Below are 14,467 nucleotides of genomic sequence, written 5' to 3' on the forward strand. Positions count from 1 at the left end.
CTGCAGAATCCTGCTCCAGGACTGAAGTGTATAGTCCCTATCAAAATAAAAACTCGAGGCCAGGCGCAGTGGCTCATGCCTGTAATCCTAGTACTTTAGGAGGCGAAGGTGGGAGGATCGCTTGAGCCCAGGAGTTCAAGGCTGCATTGAGCTATGATCGTACCACTGCACTCCAGCCTGGACAGAGCAAGACCCCACCTCCAGAAGAAACAAACAAACAAACAAACAAACAAACAAACAAAGAAAGCCAACAACTGGAAACATCCTCCTCTAGAATGGTGGTCAGGAACGTCTCCCCGTCTTGTTCCCTGATGTCTCTCCAGCACCTAGAACAGCGCTCAGCACGAGGACGCACTCATCAGGGTTTTGTTTAATAAATGACTCCTTTGACACAGCAATCCACTTCTAAGAATCTTTCTAAAGAAATATTCACACATGTGCACAGAGCTGTGTGCACAATAACGAGAGGAACAAAAAACTGGGGAACGTTTGTAAAGGTTTATTAACTGTCAGTGACTGATAGAGGGGAATCGGATGAGGGGAGTACATGCTGAACAGGAAACAGAGTGAGGGGGGCTTGACCAGGACGCATGGCAATGGCAAAAGCAGATGGGAGATGCTTATACTGGTACTTGGTGTGTGTGTGTGTGGTGTAGTGTGTAAATGCAGAGGAAAAAGTCTGAAATTAAACACTCAGAACTGCTCTCAGTAGTCACATCTGGGGAGAGATGAGGATAGTGCTGTTCTATGCAGAGAATACCTGACAATACTTGTTTTCTGACGTAGGTGCATGGGTACACAAACCGAAATATGCATTAAATACGTCTTGCTCATCAGTGATAAGGATAGTATCTAACAGAATGGCACACTGTAAGAAAATACAACGGAAACACTAACATGGAACTCTTGTCACATGAAGAAAAATGATGCTCAACTTTTCACGGTTGTGAACACTTGCTTTCACATGTTATACACCTGATGATGAGGGTCCGCAGACATGCCCATGTTCATGAAAAGTCACCACGTTCTGCTTCTCATCAAGGGCATGTGTCATATCCCCAAGGCCGAGGTGAGAAGAGAGAAGGAAAGTAAGTGACAGCGAGTTCCCACTGCCCAATAACTCACTCTCAACTCCTCCTGACCTGCAGACCCTGCACACTCTGATTCTGCCCTACCTCAGGACCTGCACACGCCTTCCACGGTTCCTCGAAGTGAACCCTCTGCTCATGCCACAGTGACTTCCTCGTCTGGTTTATGCATTCCTAGGCTAGAGGAAGGTGTGGCCACATATCAGGGCTGACCTGGGGTTTGGGAACCCACAGCATCCTGGGTAGGGAGGATCCCTGGATATACAGGGTAGGGAGTAGAAAGAGCATGGGAAATCTCATCATTCAGCCTCAATGCTGTACACTAGAAAATTATGAGAAAAGAATGATTTGGGAAACAAATGACAAGATGGGATACCGGTACCATAACAGAATATGGTATGTGGGGTATGAGCATCTGCAGGGATGTGGGGTATGAGCCAAAGGTTCATTTACGGAGTTACTCATCATCTTCCTCAGGGTCACTGATCTCTTCATAAATTACCAGCTGGTTTCTCTCACGCAGTCTGTGGGTCCAGGCATGTTTCCCCCTTTTGGGTCCTATGATGGAGAAGAGTTGGAAGATGAGGGTTGGGTACGTTGAAGAGTGCTAGGCTCTGTTTTCTCAAAAAAAGGAGATGCCTCCTCCCTCCCAAGTGCCCATGGGCCTTCTTTATCCAGTTTTTCACATTCTCTGGCTTAGAGAGGCTGAGGCCTTAGACCCACACCAATAGACGACAAATACCAATTAAAGTTTTAGCTTCTGGCTCCTTCCGTTGTGAGGTTTAGATTCCCAACCTCTTCACTTACGGGAACATTCACCGATACCTCCTTTCATTCAGCATGTATTTGTTAAGGGCACACAGGCATACCTCGTTTTATGGCACCTCATTTTTATAGTGCTTTGCAGATATTGTAATTTTTTGGGGGGAATTCTCACCAATTTTACACTTTTCCATTATTATTATATCTGTTATGGTGATCTGTGATTAGTGAGCTTTGATGTTATTATTGCAATTGTTTTTGTTGTTTTTTAGTCTTTTAAAATAATTTGTTTTATTTTTGTGGATACACAGTAGGTGTACATACTTATGGGGTACGTGAGATATTTTGATACACGTATGCAATGCATAATAATCACATCATGGAAAATAGGGTATCCATCCCATCAAGTATTTATCCTTGTATTACAAAAGATCCAATTACACTCTTTTAGTTATTTTTAAATGTACGATTAAGTTATTATTGACTATAGTCACCCCGTTGTGTGCAAATGTTTTGGGGGTAACAGGAACTCCACCCAGAGAAGATAATGAATGTAATTGATCAATGTTGTGTGTATTCTGACTGCTCCACCGACGAGCTCTTCCCTGTCTGTTTTCCTTTTCTTGGGCCTACCTATTCCCTGAGACACAGCAATACTGAAATTAGGACAATTAACAATCCTAAAATGGCCGCTAACTGTTCAAATGAAAGGAAGAGTCACATTCTCTCACATTAAATCAGAATCTAGAAATGGCTAAGCTTAGTGAGGAAGGCATGCTGAAAGCCAAGACAGGATGAAAGCTAGGCCTCTTGCACCAAACAGCCAAGCAGTGCATGCAAAGGAGAAGTTCTTGAAAGAAAAGAATAGTATATAATGCAAAGGAAAAGTTCTTGAAGGAAATAATAATACTAATACCCAGTGAACACACGGATAAGAAATCAAAACAGCCTTACTGCTGCAATAGAGAAAGTTTGAGTGATCAGGATAGAACATGAAACCAGCCACAACATTCCCTTAAGCCAAAGTCTAATTCAGAGCAAGACCCGAACTCTCTTCAAGTCCATGAAAGCTGAGAGAGGTGAAGAAACGTGTGAAGCTAGCAGAGGTTGGTTCATGAGGTCTAAGGAAGGAAGTCGTCTTCATAACATAAAAGTGCAAGGTGTAGCAGCAAACCCTGATGGAGAAGCTGCAGCAAGTTATCCAGAAGATCTAGCTAAGATCACTGATGAAGGTGGCTACACCAAACAACAGATTTTCAATATAGATGAAATAGCCTTTTATTGGAAGTAGATGCCATCTAAAACTTTCACAGCTACAGAGGATTCACTCCAACTTTGAAAGAAGTTCTAAAGTGGCTAAACGCTATCGAATAGCATCACATACTACAGAGAAATCTTTCATGAAAGGGAGAGCTAATCGATGTGGCAAATTTCATTGTTGTGTTCTTTTAAGAAACTGCCACAGCCACTCCACCCTTCAGCAACCACCACCTTGATCAGCCAGCAGCCATCAACACCGAGGCAAGACCCTCCACCAACAAGAAGAGTGTCACTCATTGAAGGCTCAGAAGATTGTTAGCATTTTTTAACAATGAATTATTTTAAAATTAAGGTATGTACATTTTTAGACATAATGCTATTGCACACTTAGTAGAGTACACTATAGTGTAAACATAATGTTTTTATACACTGCGAAACAAACGAAAAACAATGTGGGTGACTCACTTTATTGCAGTGGTCTGGAACCGAACCTGCAATATCTCTGAAGTACACCTGTATTGGGTATCAGGCATTGAGCTGAGTAAGATATGATCCCAGGTTATCACAGATAGAATCGCTTGAGCACCTTTCATGTCATCAGGCCTTCTAGATTAAATTTAATGCTTCCAAACAATTTATGAACTATGATTCTTATTTCCATCTTATGTACCAGGAGTCTGGAACTGAGAAAATTTGGAAGACTTGCCCCAAGTCACGTGGTTTTTTATAGGGATGACAACTCCAGTCTGCCTCTCTGGAAGTCATGTCTAACATCTCATTTGGAGCTGGGTGAGCTCCTCAGCCCAGCCTGGACCCAGGCTTGTCTGGTTTCCATGCCACACACCCATTCCACACACCTGAACATAGCCAGAAAAGCCAGAGGGGTTGTTCCCAAATTGATTCCTCTTACCAGATCTCTTATTAATCTTCTCAGAAGTATTTGCTTTTCCCGGGGGGCGCAGCTGTTTCCCATCGTTTTGTGGGCCAGAGGCTTCTGACACTCCCTTCGAATCATTTCCTTCCTCTGCTGGCTTTTTGGGCATGATCTTTATAATGTGAAGGTTACAGATAAACAGTATCAGTGACACTTCTATAGTGCTTTAGAGCTTACAAAGCGTCTTCACATGCATTACCTTAATCAATGTTCTCAACAACACGGGGAGAGTTACACTTGCCTAAATAAGAGAAACCTGGGAGATTAGAAGCAAAAGGAATGGCCTAAATGAATGCAGTTTCCAGGGCTAGAATGCTTATCTTCACACTCTTTTAAGACTGACATTCGTGCAAACAGCAGAAATCTCCATGTAATCGAGAGTGTGGTACACAGAAGATTTGGAGAAAAATAGCATTCTAAGAATTCACAAGGGCTACAAAAGGAAGAACTTCTACAAAATACAAGGGATCCCATATAAGCTTGTAGACAGCTGCTCGGAGAGTACATGTAAAAACATAGAGAGGGGACAAAACACTGCTGAACAAGATGGTATGGGGAGATGAATACAGGGAAGGGAGAGGGAAAGAAATGGTTTGCTGAAATTAATCCAGGCAGCAAAGAAAGCAGTACCAGATCTGGCATACCACCCTACCGAGGCACCAACATTGAATGTGGAATTCAGTGAGGTGGTACCCATACCAATTCTTGTTACATTGGGATGTGTCACTGACCAACAATATTAAGCTACTTTTTTTTTTTTTTTTGACAAAGTCTCGCTCTGTCACCAGGCTAGAGTGCAGTGGTGCGATCTTGGCTCACTGCAATCTGCTTCTCCCCGGTTCAAGCGATTCCCCTGCCTCAGCCTCCCGAGTAGCTGGGACTACAGGCAGGCGCTACCACGCCCTGCTAAGTTTTGTATTTTTAGTAGAGACGAGGTTTCACCATGTTGGCCAGGACGGTCTCGATCTCTTGACCTCATAATCTGCCCGCCTCGACATCCTAAATTGCTGGGATTACAGTCGTGAGTCACCGCGCCCGGCCCTTAAGCTACTTTTTACTCAGCTTCCTCACTTATGAAATAGGGAATAATACATGTAAAATAGACTAAGGGAAAATCCTCTCTGAGCTTGTGAACATTGTTCAAATGTAATAATAATAACATTGAATACCTTTCTGGATCCTTCTTTTAATTCGTTCTCCATACTGGCAACCCAACTCCCAGATCCCTTTACCTTCTAAACCAGAGCTGAATCTGCACTTCCGGAATCATTTATTCAGGGGCCTCTGAGGGATCCCCAGGGCTGGGAATGGGGCTTCTCGGGTGCCCCAGGTGCAGACAAAGCCCTCAAGGAGCTCAAGGAGGGGCCAACAGTCAAAGCGATTCCTAAGCCATGGGAGTGGCCCCGGCAATAGAAGAGAGGCCAGCTGGTCCTTCCTGTTGCAAGAGTGGGTGTCTCAATGGAAGCACCAGTAGGCCCTATGGGGTGAAGCCCTAGTGAGCAACATCTGAACTTCATAAACAAATGCAAACGTGAATGAGCTTTAAATGGCTTGGAGCTCTGGATTAGACTACCACTGCCACTGCGCCCCAGGAAAATTCTTTAACATCTCTGTACCACCAAAGCCTCATTTTATTATTATTTTGCTGATAATTATGGTCTATAACATGAACTATGATTCTTTACTTCCATTTCATGGACTAGGAATCTGGAGCTCCGATAACTTAGAAGATTTGTGCCAAGTTCTTCTTGGCAACCGAAGTGTGTGACTCATTACTATTTGGAGGTAATAACAGAAACAACATCATAGAGGTCTTCTTATGGATTAAATTAATTAATCCATGTGAACTGCTTAAAATAGTATCTGGCATCACTATGAAAACAAAAGAAGTATTAAGGATCACAACTGTTAGTATTATCAAGCCGTCGGTGCTACATAAGTTGTTGTGATAGATATGGGGAGAAAGAGGCAATGAGGGCCTTTTTGATATTCTCCCTGTCTTATCAGTGTTCACATCCATGAAGGGAAAAAGGTTTTCTGGTCCTTTAGATTTGAGAGGTACTCACCTTCGGGATGGTTCTCTGGAGCCTGCCAAAAGTCACCTGAAGATGTTCAACTGAAAGAGAATACATCAGAATTTTTCTTTGTTGGTAAAGATTTCCAAACTCTAGAGAGACTTCTGTAGCATCAGGGCATTCTGCAGCAGAGGGTTATGAGTCCACTCATTTTTGAGGAGTTATTTGAGATTTGCTTCTGAATTATGTTTAGTCATGGTTGGTTCATTTACCTGTGGCACCAATTCAGAATTTTCCACCTCATGGTTTCTCAAATGGGGGTTAAATCCCATCACAGTCTCATCTTATTCCATTACATATCTTTTACTTTTTCCCAAATAATTAAGTTGATTGGTTGGGAATCTGAACTGTATCCACTCAAGATGTGCAACAACTAAAAATCACTGTACACTTCAAATGGGTGAATCTTATGGTATGTGAATTAAGCTGTTAAATGTGTGATGAACCATGGATGATTTAGTCCAGTGGCTCTGAAATATTTTCAGTATAAAGACACTCCTTTAATGTCAAAACTTGGCAGACACTCAAGCACTGGATTTTCAGATCTCTTATAGTGATTGTGGGAGATGATTGATTCTGGCCTGTTTAGTTGGGGAGTAATGGGTATATTGAAGACAGTTTAGACACTCTGATCTTGTCTTATGATTGTATTGTCAGAGCAGAAGAGCAAGTAAACACATACGTCCCCTTTATATTCCTGAAATGCACAAAGATCTCTACCCAAGAACCTGTCTTCTTTTCATCCTACGTTATCTCCGCTCACTGACAATTGGGAAAGCTCTCTGTGTGTTGGATGAGGGATCACTCTTTCAAACTCACTTCCAAGCTCATCACAGAGAATTGGGGTTGTTTGGGAATCAGAAGACTATTTGGTTTTAATAAAGTATGGAGAAACAGCGATCTTTATTACATAATGTGTTCATCACCCTCTCTCTTGAGATATTTATCCAATATCTACATGCTGTTAATGAAACAATCTCTGGAAGTTTTTGGCGGATCTACACTTTTAATATTTTCTTTTTATTTTTCACTTTTAAAATTGTCTTAACTGTCCTTTGATTGATTAACAGTGTTTAGGAAGAACAACATGTCCTTTAAAAAAGAAATGTTTCAAACACACAGAAAAGTATGGGGAATAATATTGAGCTCAGTCGCATCTCAACATTACCCCATGACTATGTTAGATCTGATTTATTTATTCAGAATGTTAGAAACACTAGCAACGGCCTGGGTGCAGTAGCTCACACCTGTAATCCCAGCACTTTGGAGGCTGAGGTGGGTGGAACACCTGAGGTCAGGAGTTTGAGAACAGCCTGGACAACCTGGTGAAACCCCGTCTCTACTAAAAATACAAAAATTAGGTGGGCATGGTGGCAGACGCCTGTAATCCCATCTACTCAGGAGGCTGAAGCAGGAGAATCGCTTGAACCCGGGAGGCAGAGGTTGTAGTGGGCTGAGACTGTGCCATCGCACTCCAGCCTGGGCGACAAGAGCAAATCTCCAGTTCAAAACAAAAACAAAAACAAAACAAAACAAAACACACTATCAGCAAGTCATGACTGAAGCTGTGCAGCACTCACCAATCCCTGCCCCCGCTCCTTCTCCATTTACAGCCAGTCTTCTCAATTTGATGCCTTTTTATTCGCATTTATGTTTTTATGCATTTAGCATTTACTTATTATCCACGAAAATACATATTACTGTTTTGCATGTTTTAGAATTTTATGAATGGCCTCTGTAGTTAACTTTCTGTATGCAATTTTTTTTTCACTCAACCCTGATGTGTATGAGGGAACAAATGCCAGAGGATCTTTCCCAGGTAGCTGAGCTGAAAAGCAACTGGGCTTCAGGAGACCTTTCCAGCCACTTCCCATCTACTCACCCTGAATCCTGCGGTTATGGTCATTATCAAAATCATTCCCCTGGAAGTCTGTGGCCTGTTTATTATGCATGAAAGGTGGGAGGGTGACGTTGAAACCTAGAAAGAAGCAAAATGTTTATTCCTTAAGGGACAAACTTAGGCCTGGCACAGTGGCTCATGTCTGTCGTACCAGCACTTTGGGAGGCTGAGGCGGGAGGATTGTTTGAGGCCAGGATTTCAAGATGAGCCTGTGTAACATAGAGAGACCTCCATATCTACAAAATATAAAATAAAATTAGTTGGGCATGGTGGCATGTGCCCATAGCCTCAGCTACTCCATAGGCTGGGCAGAAGGATTGCTTGAGCCCAGGAGTTCGAGGCTGCATTGAGCTATGATTGCACTGCTACACTCTAGCCTAGGTGACAGAGTGAGACTCTGACTCAAAAAAAAAAAAAAAAAAAAAAAAAAAGGGAGAGAGAGAGAAAGAGACAAGCCGAGAGGAGGAAGGTAGGGTGGGAGGTGTGCTGCAATGCCACAGAGACAGTTGGGCTCATCAGAACAGACGCCGAAGGGAGAGAAAAGTGCAGGGTCCAGGTACAAGCTCCACTACGGCCAGTCCCTGCCCTCTGCTCTGACAGGATACAGAAGAGCAGAACACCCAGAAGCTGTCTTGCGATTTTTCCCTGCACAAAAGGAAAATGTGGGGTACTTTCTGCAGCCTAAGAAGTAGCCAAAGCAGGAAAAGGGATGCTCATGTGTCCCCAGACTTGTCTGTACCTAGAACTTTCTGTTACCTAGTTTAGTCATGGTCTCATAGTTTCTCTTCATATACACATAGTTGATTTTCTCCGAGTATTTCATCTTTTCCCACTCTTTCTTAGAGAAGTATGTGGCAATATCATCGAAGGCCTGAAAAAAAAAAATAAATTTTGGCAGTGACTCAGCTAGGTATGTCTGCCATTCAGCTGGAGCCACTTCCTGTGTGCTGGATCTGGGAAGTGAGGATGATAATCCGTCCTGGTTGATGCCATGGCTAACTGACAGAACATGGGGACCTTCCCTAGCTTCTCCCCTGCCACACAGTAGGGCTTTAATGCTGCTGGCTGGCTCTCTTCCCACCTTCCAGAATGCACTGAGAGTCACCAAATGTAGTGCACGGTCACAGACTTGTCTCCAGGGATGCTAGGTGATGACAGAACTCAGGTGGGAGGCTCCCAAGGGTCCAGATATCCCCTGAGACCCTGCTCCTTGTCCCCAGTACCTCTGTCCTCCCCTCCTCAGAAACCTGGTCACCCTACTCTGTCCCCTGGACCACTGCTATGCCCCCTCCAGGTCACCTTACCTTGCTTCTCTTCTCTGATGTTTTAGCATCATCCCTGGGTCTCTTGGCAAATGCGTCGTCTCCGTTCATGGCACCAGGAGCAGTCTGACCTGCAAGAGAAACAGCCTGAGACTTTCTAGCCACAGGACCCTTGGTCCTATGGAGGGAAAAATCAGTGAAGGCTGGCCACACTCAGTCACCTGGAATTAGGTGTTGCATTTCTCCATTCGGGGCTTATCTGTCCGTGGGTAAGGACATGGAGAGAAGTCAGATGAAAACAGGGAGCCTGGAGTCTCCGGGAGAAGTATTGCTTGGGGATGACAGGTTTCCTAGTAGCCTTGAGTCTTTGGGAGGGGGTTGGCTAATGTTGTTAGTAGTTTCCCTGGGGCTAGGCTTACCCTTAAAGATGTGCATACCCTTGCTGGGGAGGCAGGGATGTGACTGTGTAATTTTATTGAGTGGGGGTGTTCTGACACCCCCACTCAATAAATAAAGGGAGGGAAGGGAGTCCCAGACATAACGTGGTCTCTCTGGTGATGGATCTGATCAGGCAGAGGGATGGGGGGGTTCTGTTCTGTTGAAGAGAAATGACCTTCACTAATATGAGCAGATTTAGAAGCTATTACTGGGTTATTTGTAAATTATTAGAAGGAAGAGAGCTAGAATCTCTGAGACTACAAGAGCCTGCCATCACTTAGAGAAAATGTGGGGTGTTTAAATTTGCAGCAATTGGCCAGGCGCAGTGGCTCATGCCTGTAATGCCAGCATTTTGGGAGGCCGAGGCGTGCAGATCTCTTGAGCCCAGGAGGTTGAGACCAGCCTGGGAAACATAACAAACCCCTCATCTCCGCAAAACAAAACAAAACAAAACAAAACAAAACAAAACACACACACACACACACACACACACACACACAAAATTAGCTGGGGGCAGTGGTGCAGCCCTGTAACATCTCAGCACTTTGGCCAAGGGGGGCAGATCGCTTGAGCCCACGAGGTCGATACCAGCCTAGCCAACCTAGAAAAACCCTCTGCTAAAAAAAATAAAATAAAATAAAAAGTATTAGTGGGGGTGGAGTGGTGCTCGCCTGTAGTCCCGAGGCCGAGGCAAGAGGATCTCTTGAGCCTAGGAGGTCGAGGCCAGCCTGGCCAACATAACAAAACCCCATTTCTACTACTAATAATAACAACAAAAATAATAACATCAGCGAGGTGGTTCTTGCCTGTAGTTCTGAGGCCGAGGTGGGAGGATCACTTGAGCCTAGGAGGTCAAGCACAGTTCGGCCAACATAAGGAAACCTTGTCTCTACTAAAAAGAACAACAACAACAAAACTAGCAGGGGCGGAATGGCACACATCTGTAGTCCTGAGGCCAAGGTGCGAGGATCGCTTGAGCCCAGGAGGTTGAGGCCAGCCTGGCCAACATAGTGAAACCCGGTTTCTACTTAAAAAAAAAAAAAAAAAAAAAAAAAGCACGGGCAGGATGGTGCACTTCTGTAGTCCCGGGGCCGAGGCGGAAGGATTGCTTAAACCCAGGCAGCAGAGGCCAGCCTGGCCAACATAGCGAAACCGTCTGTACTAAAAAAATAAAAAATAAAAAAAATTAGTGAGGGTGGGGTGGTGCGTGCCTGTAGTCCCAAGGCTGAGGTGGGAGGATTGCTTGAGCCCAGACAGTTGAGGCCAGCCTGGTCAACATAACGAATCCCCGTCTCTATTAAAATAAACAAAAAAAAATACCAGGGGCGGGATGATACAGGCCTGTAGACCTGAGGCCTAGGTGGGAGGATCCTCCATGATGATCGTCCTGAAAGGTATTAGTTGTCTTTCAGTCCTCAAGATTTTCGGAACCCCAAGCACTTGATGGCCCTACAGAGGCTTCCTCCTTTTCTATCTGCCCCGATTAGCCCATCTAGGGTGTCCCTTAAAGAGAACCTACTTCAGAGACAAAGCAGTGGTGGCGAGGTCGGCAGCAGTGGTGGCGAGTTGGCAGCAGTTGGTGACAAAGTGTGGCTGGAGGAGAAGAAAATATTCTGCAATGTCACTGCGCCAGGATGATGGACCAATCAGGGCAGTTAGTGAACTCCATCTGGCCAATCAGAAGTCAGAACAGTAGGCGGGATAAGCCAAGCTGATGTGGGGTCTATCAGTCCAGGCTCCAGGGACAGAACCTTCTAAAAATGGAGGCAGAAACTCTGACTTTCCCGCCTAAAGCATCCCCTGGGATTGGCTACTCCAAGTTCAGAGTACGCATGCGCTGATTTTCTCTCTTCATTTTTCCTATCCCTCCTCACCTCCCCGGTGGTGCATTGTTATCCAGTTTTAATAAGGAGTGTATATGAAGCAGGTCAGCATCTCAAATCCTTCCTGTCAGTTTCTATCTTTTTCAGGTATGGGATTTTTCCTAGGAACTCTGGTGACTTAAGAAATTTGGGCCGGCGCGGTGGCTCACGGTTGTAATCCCAGCACTTTGGGAGGCCACAGCTGGAGGATCGCTTGAACCTGGGAGGCAGAGGTTGCAGTGAGCCATGATCATGCCACTGCACCCCAGCCTGGGCAACAGAGCAATACTCTGTCTCTTTTCTCTACAAAAAAAAAAAATAATAACTAAAATTAGCGATGTGGGGTGGTGTGCCTGTAGTCCGTTACTCGGGAGACTGAGGTAGGAGGATCGCTTGAGCCCAGGAGTACGAGGTTGCAGTGAGCCATGATCCGGCTACTCCTGCCTACCTGGGCCACAGAGCGAGATCTTGTCTTTAAAAAGAGAGAGAGAGAGAAAGAGAAAGAAAGAAAAATTTCAATGAGCCAGTCCCAGTGGCTCATGCCTGTAATCCTAACACTTTGAGAGGCTGAGGCAGGAGGTGGAAGGATCACTTGAGGCCAGGAGTTCCAGAACAATCTGGGATACATAGCGAGACCCCCATCTCTATAAAAAATTTTTTAAAAAGAAATTTAAACAACAACAAAAAAAACTTCTACCCTTCCACATATGTTTTTTTCTAAAAGACCAAAGAAGCAGAAATATATTTTACCCATTGATATTAATAATATTTATAATAGTATTAAAAAGAGTATGTAATTAGGGCCCACTGTGTTCATCAGGGCTCTCATAAGTCAATTTGTCTAAGAAGTTTCCCCTACCCCCATCCCTAGTACCTCCAGCAAGTCCCCGTTCCTCTCTGGGCTTTCCATCTACAGCCCTGATCTCTCTAAGATCCTCCCAGGATGACAGCAAGCTCTCTTAGGGTAGGGACAGGGCAATGGCCCTTGAGTCCAGCACAAAGCCTTTTATGTGCATCTTCCCATTAATTTTCACAACCTTCTCTTGAGTTAAATACTATTATCATCCCCAGTGTGCAGATGTTGAGACTGAGGCTCAAGAGAATTAAGCAGTCTGCTCGAGGTCACATAGTCAGTGGGTGACAGAGCTGGGATTCACCCCCAAGATAGAATTGAGTCCAAAGTCTGTGCTTTTATTTACGTATTTATTTATTTTTAATTAAAATATTTTTTTTTAGAGATGGGGCCTTGCTATGTTGTCCCCGCTGATCTGGAAGGAACTGCTGGCCTCAAGCAATCCTCCTGCCTTGGCTTCCCAAAACACTGGGATTACAGGAGTGAACCACTCCACGCCCGGCCTCAAAGTCTGTGCTTTTAATTACTCTTCTATATTGCCTCGACTATTTGTTGAATGAATGAATGCATCTTACAACTGCAAAGGTTCTTTAACATAATTTACATAACTCCTTACAATCACCCCAAATTCCCTCTGGCTGCTGTAACAAATTACCACAAACTTTGTGGCATAAACAACATCAATTTATTCTCTCACAATTCTGGAGCCCAGAAATCTGAAATCAGTTTCACTGAGTTGAAATCAAGTTGTCAGCAGGGCTGTAGTCCTCCAGAGGCTGTAGGAGAGAATCTGTTCCTTGGCTCTTCCAGCTTCCCGTGATTGCCAGCATTTCTTGGCTTGTGGCTTGACATGGGTTGGCTCTGTGTCCCTACCCAAATCTCATCTCGAATTGTAATCCCCACAGATTACAAATCCCCATGGGGGTGGTTTTCCCCATGCCGTTTTTGTGACAGTGAGTTCTCATGAGGTCTGATGGTTTTATAAGCGTCTGGCATTTCCCCTGATTGCACTTCTGTCTCCTGCTACCATGTGAAGAAAGTCTTTGCTTCCTCTTCGCCTTTGGCCATGATTGTTTCCTGAGGCCTCCCCAGCCATGCAGAACTGTGAGTCAGTTAAATCTCTTTCTTTTATAAATTACCCAGTCTCAGGCAGTTCTTTATAGCAGTGTGAGAACAGACTAATACATGGCTGCATCACCCTAATCTCTGTCTCCATGGTCATTGCCTTCGTTTGTTTTCTGTTACTGTAATTGAATACCACAAACTGGGTAATTTATAAAGGATAGAAGTTTATTTGGTATACAGTTCTAGAGGCTAGGAGCTCAAGAACATGGCGCTGGCATCTGGTGAGGGTTGTGCCACGGTGGAACGATGAAAGGCAAAAGCAAGTGCAGGAGACAGACAGAGAAAATGTAGCTAAGCTCTCTTTTATAACAAACCCAGTCTCGTGATAACTAATCCGCTCTTATGATAGTGGCATTAATCACTTCCTAACAGCCCCACCTCTTAATATTGTTACAATGGCAATTAAATTTCAACACAAGTTTTGGTGGGGACGTTCAAACCATGGCAGGCGTACTACCTTCTTCTCTTCTGTCTGTGTCAGATCTCCCTGCCTTAATCTGATAAGGACACTCATTATTACATTTAGGGCCCACCCAGATAATCCAGGAGAATCTCCCCATCTCAAGAGCTTTAACATAATTACTTTTTTTTTTTTTTTGAGACGGAGTCTCACTCTGTGGCCCGGGCTAGAGTGCAGTGGCGTGATCTCGGCTCACTGCAACCTCTGCCTCCCGGATTCAAGCAATTCTGTGCCTCAGGCTCCTGAGTAGCTGGGATTACAGGTGCCGGCCACCATACCCAGCTAATTTTTATATTTTTTTTAGTAGAGACGGGGTTTCACCATCTTGGCCAGGCTGGTCTTGAACTCCTGACCTCGTGACCCACCCGCCTCGGCCTCCCAAAGTGCTGGGATTATAGGTGTGAGCCACCATACCTGGCCAACATAATCACTTTTTTCGTTGTAAGCT

At 44.5% G+C, this 14,467-nt stretch overlaps 1 protein-coding gene across 3 annotated transcripts; it reads right to left on the bottom strand.

The window, feature by feature from the left end:
• Window positions 1-1,545: 1,545 nt before the first annotated feature.
• LOC129047243 (protein SSX1) lies at window positions 1,546-9,392 on the bottom strand. 3 transcript variants are annotated; one of them, XM_002831588.1, is made up of 7 exons: window positions 9,324-9,392; window positions 9,029-9,163; window positions 8,776-8,890; window positions 8,002-8,097; window positions 6,111-6,160; window positions 4,021-4,156; window positions 1,546-1,646 (listed from the first exon to the last, which is right to left on the bottom strand). In XM_002831588.1, the coding sequence occupies exons 1-7, from the start codon at window positions 9,390-9,392 to the stop codon at window positions 1,546-1,548; spliced, it is 702 nt and encodes a 233-aa protein (XP_002831634.1). The 3 variants fall into 3 exon arrangements, with proteins under 3 accessions (XP_002831634.1, XP_024096735.1, XP_024096736.1); XM_024240967.1 differs by lacking the exon at window positions 9,029-9,163; XM_024240968.1 differs by lacking the exons at window positions 4,021-4,156; window positions 9,029-9,163 and having other exon boundaries at window positions 1,587-1,646.
• Between the last annotated feature and the right edge of the window lie 5,075 nt (window positions 9,393-14,467).

Source organism: Pongo abelii, chromosome X (assembly GCF_028885655.2).
Source record: "Pongo abelii isolate AG06213 chromosome X, NHGRI_mPonAbe1-v2.0_pri, whole genome shotgun sequence".
NCBI lineage: Eukaryota > Metazoa > Chordata > Mammalia > Primates > Hominidae > Pongo > Pongo abelii.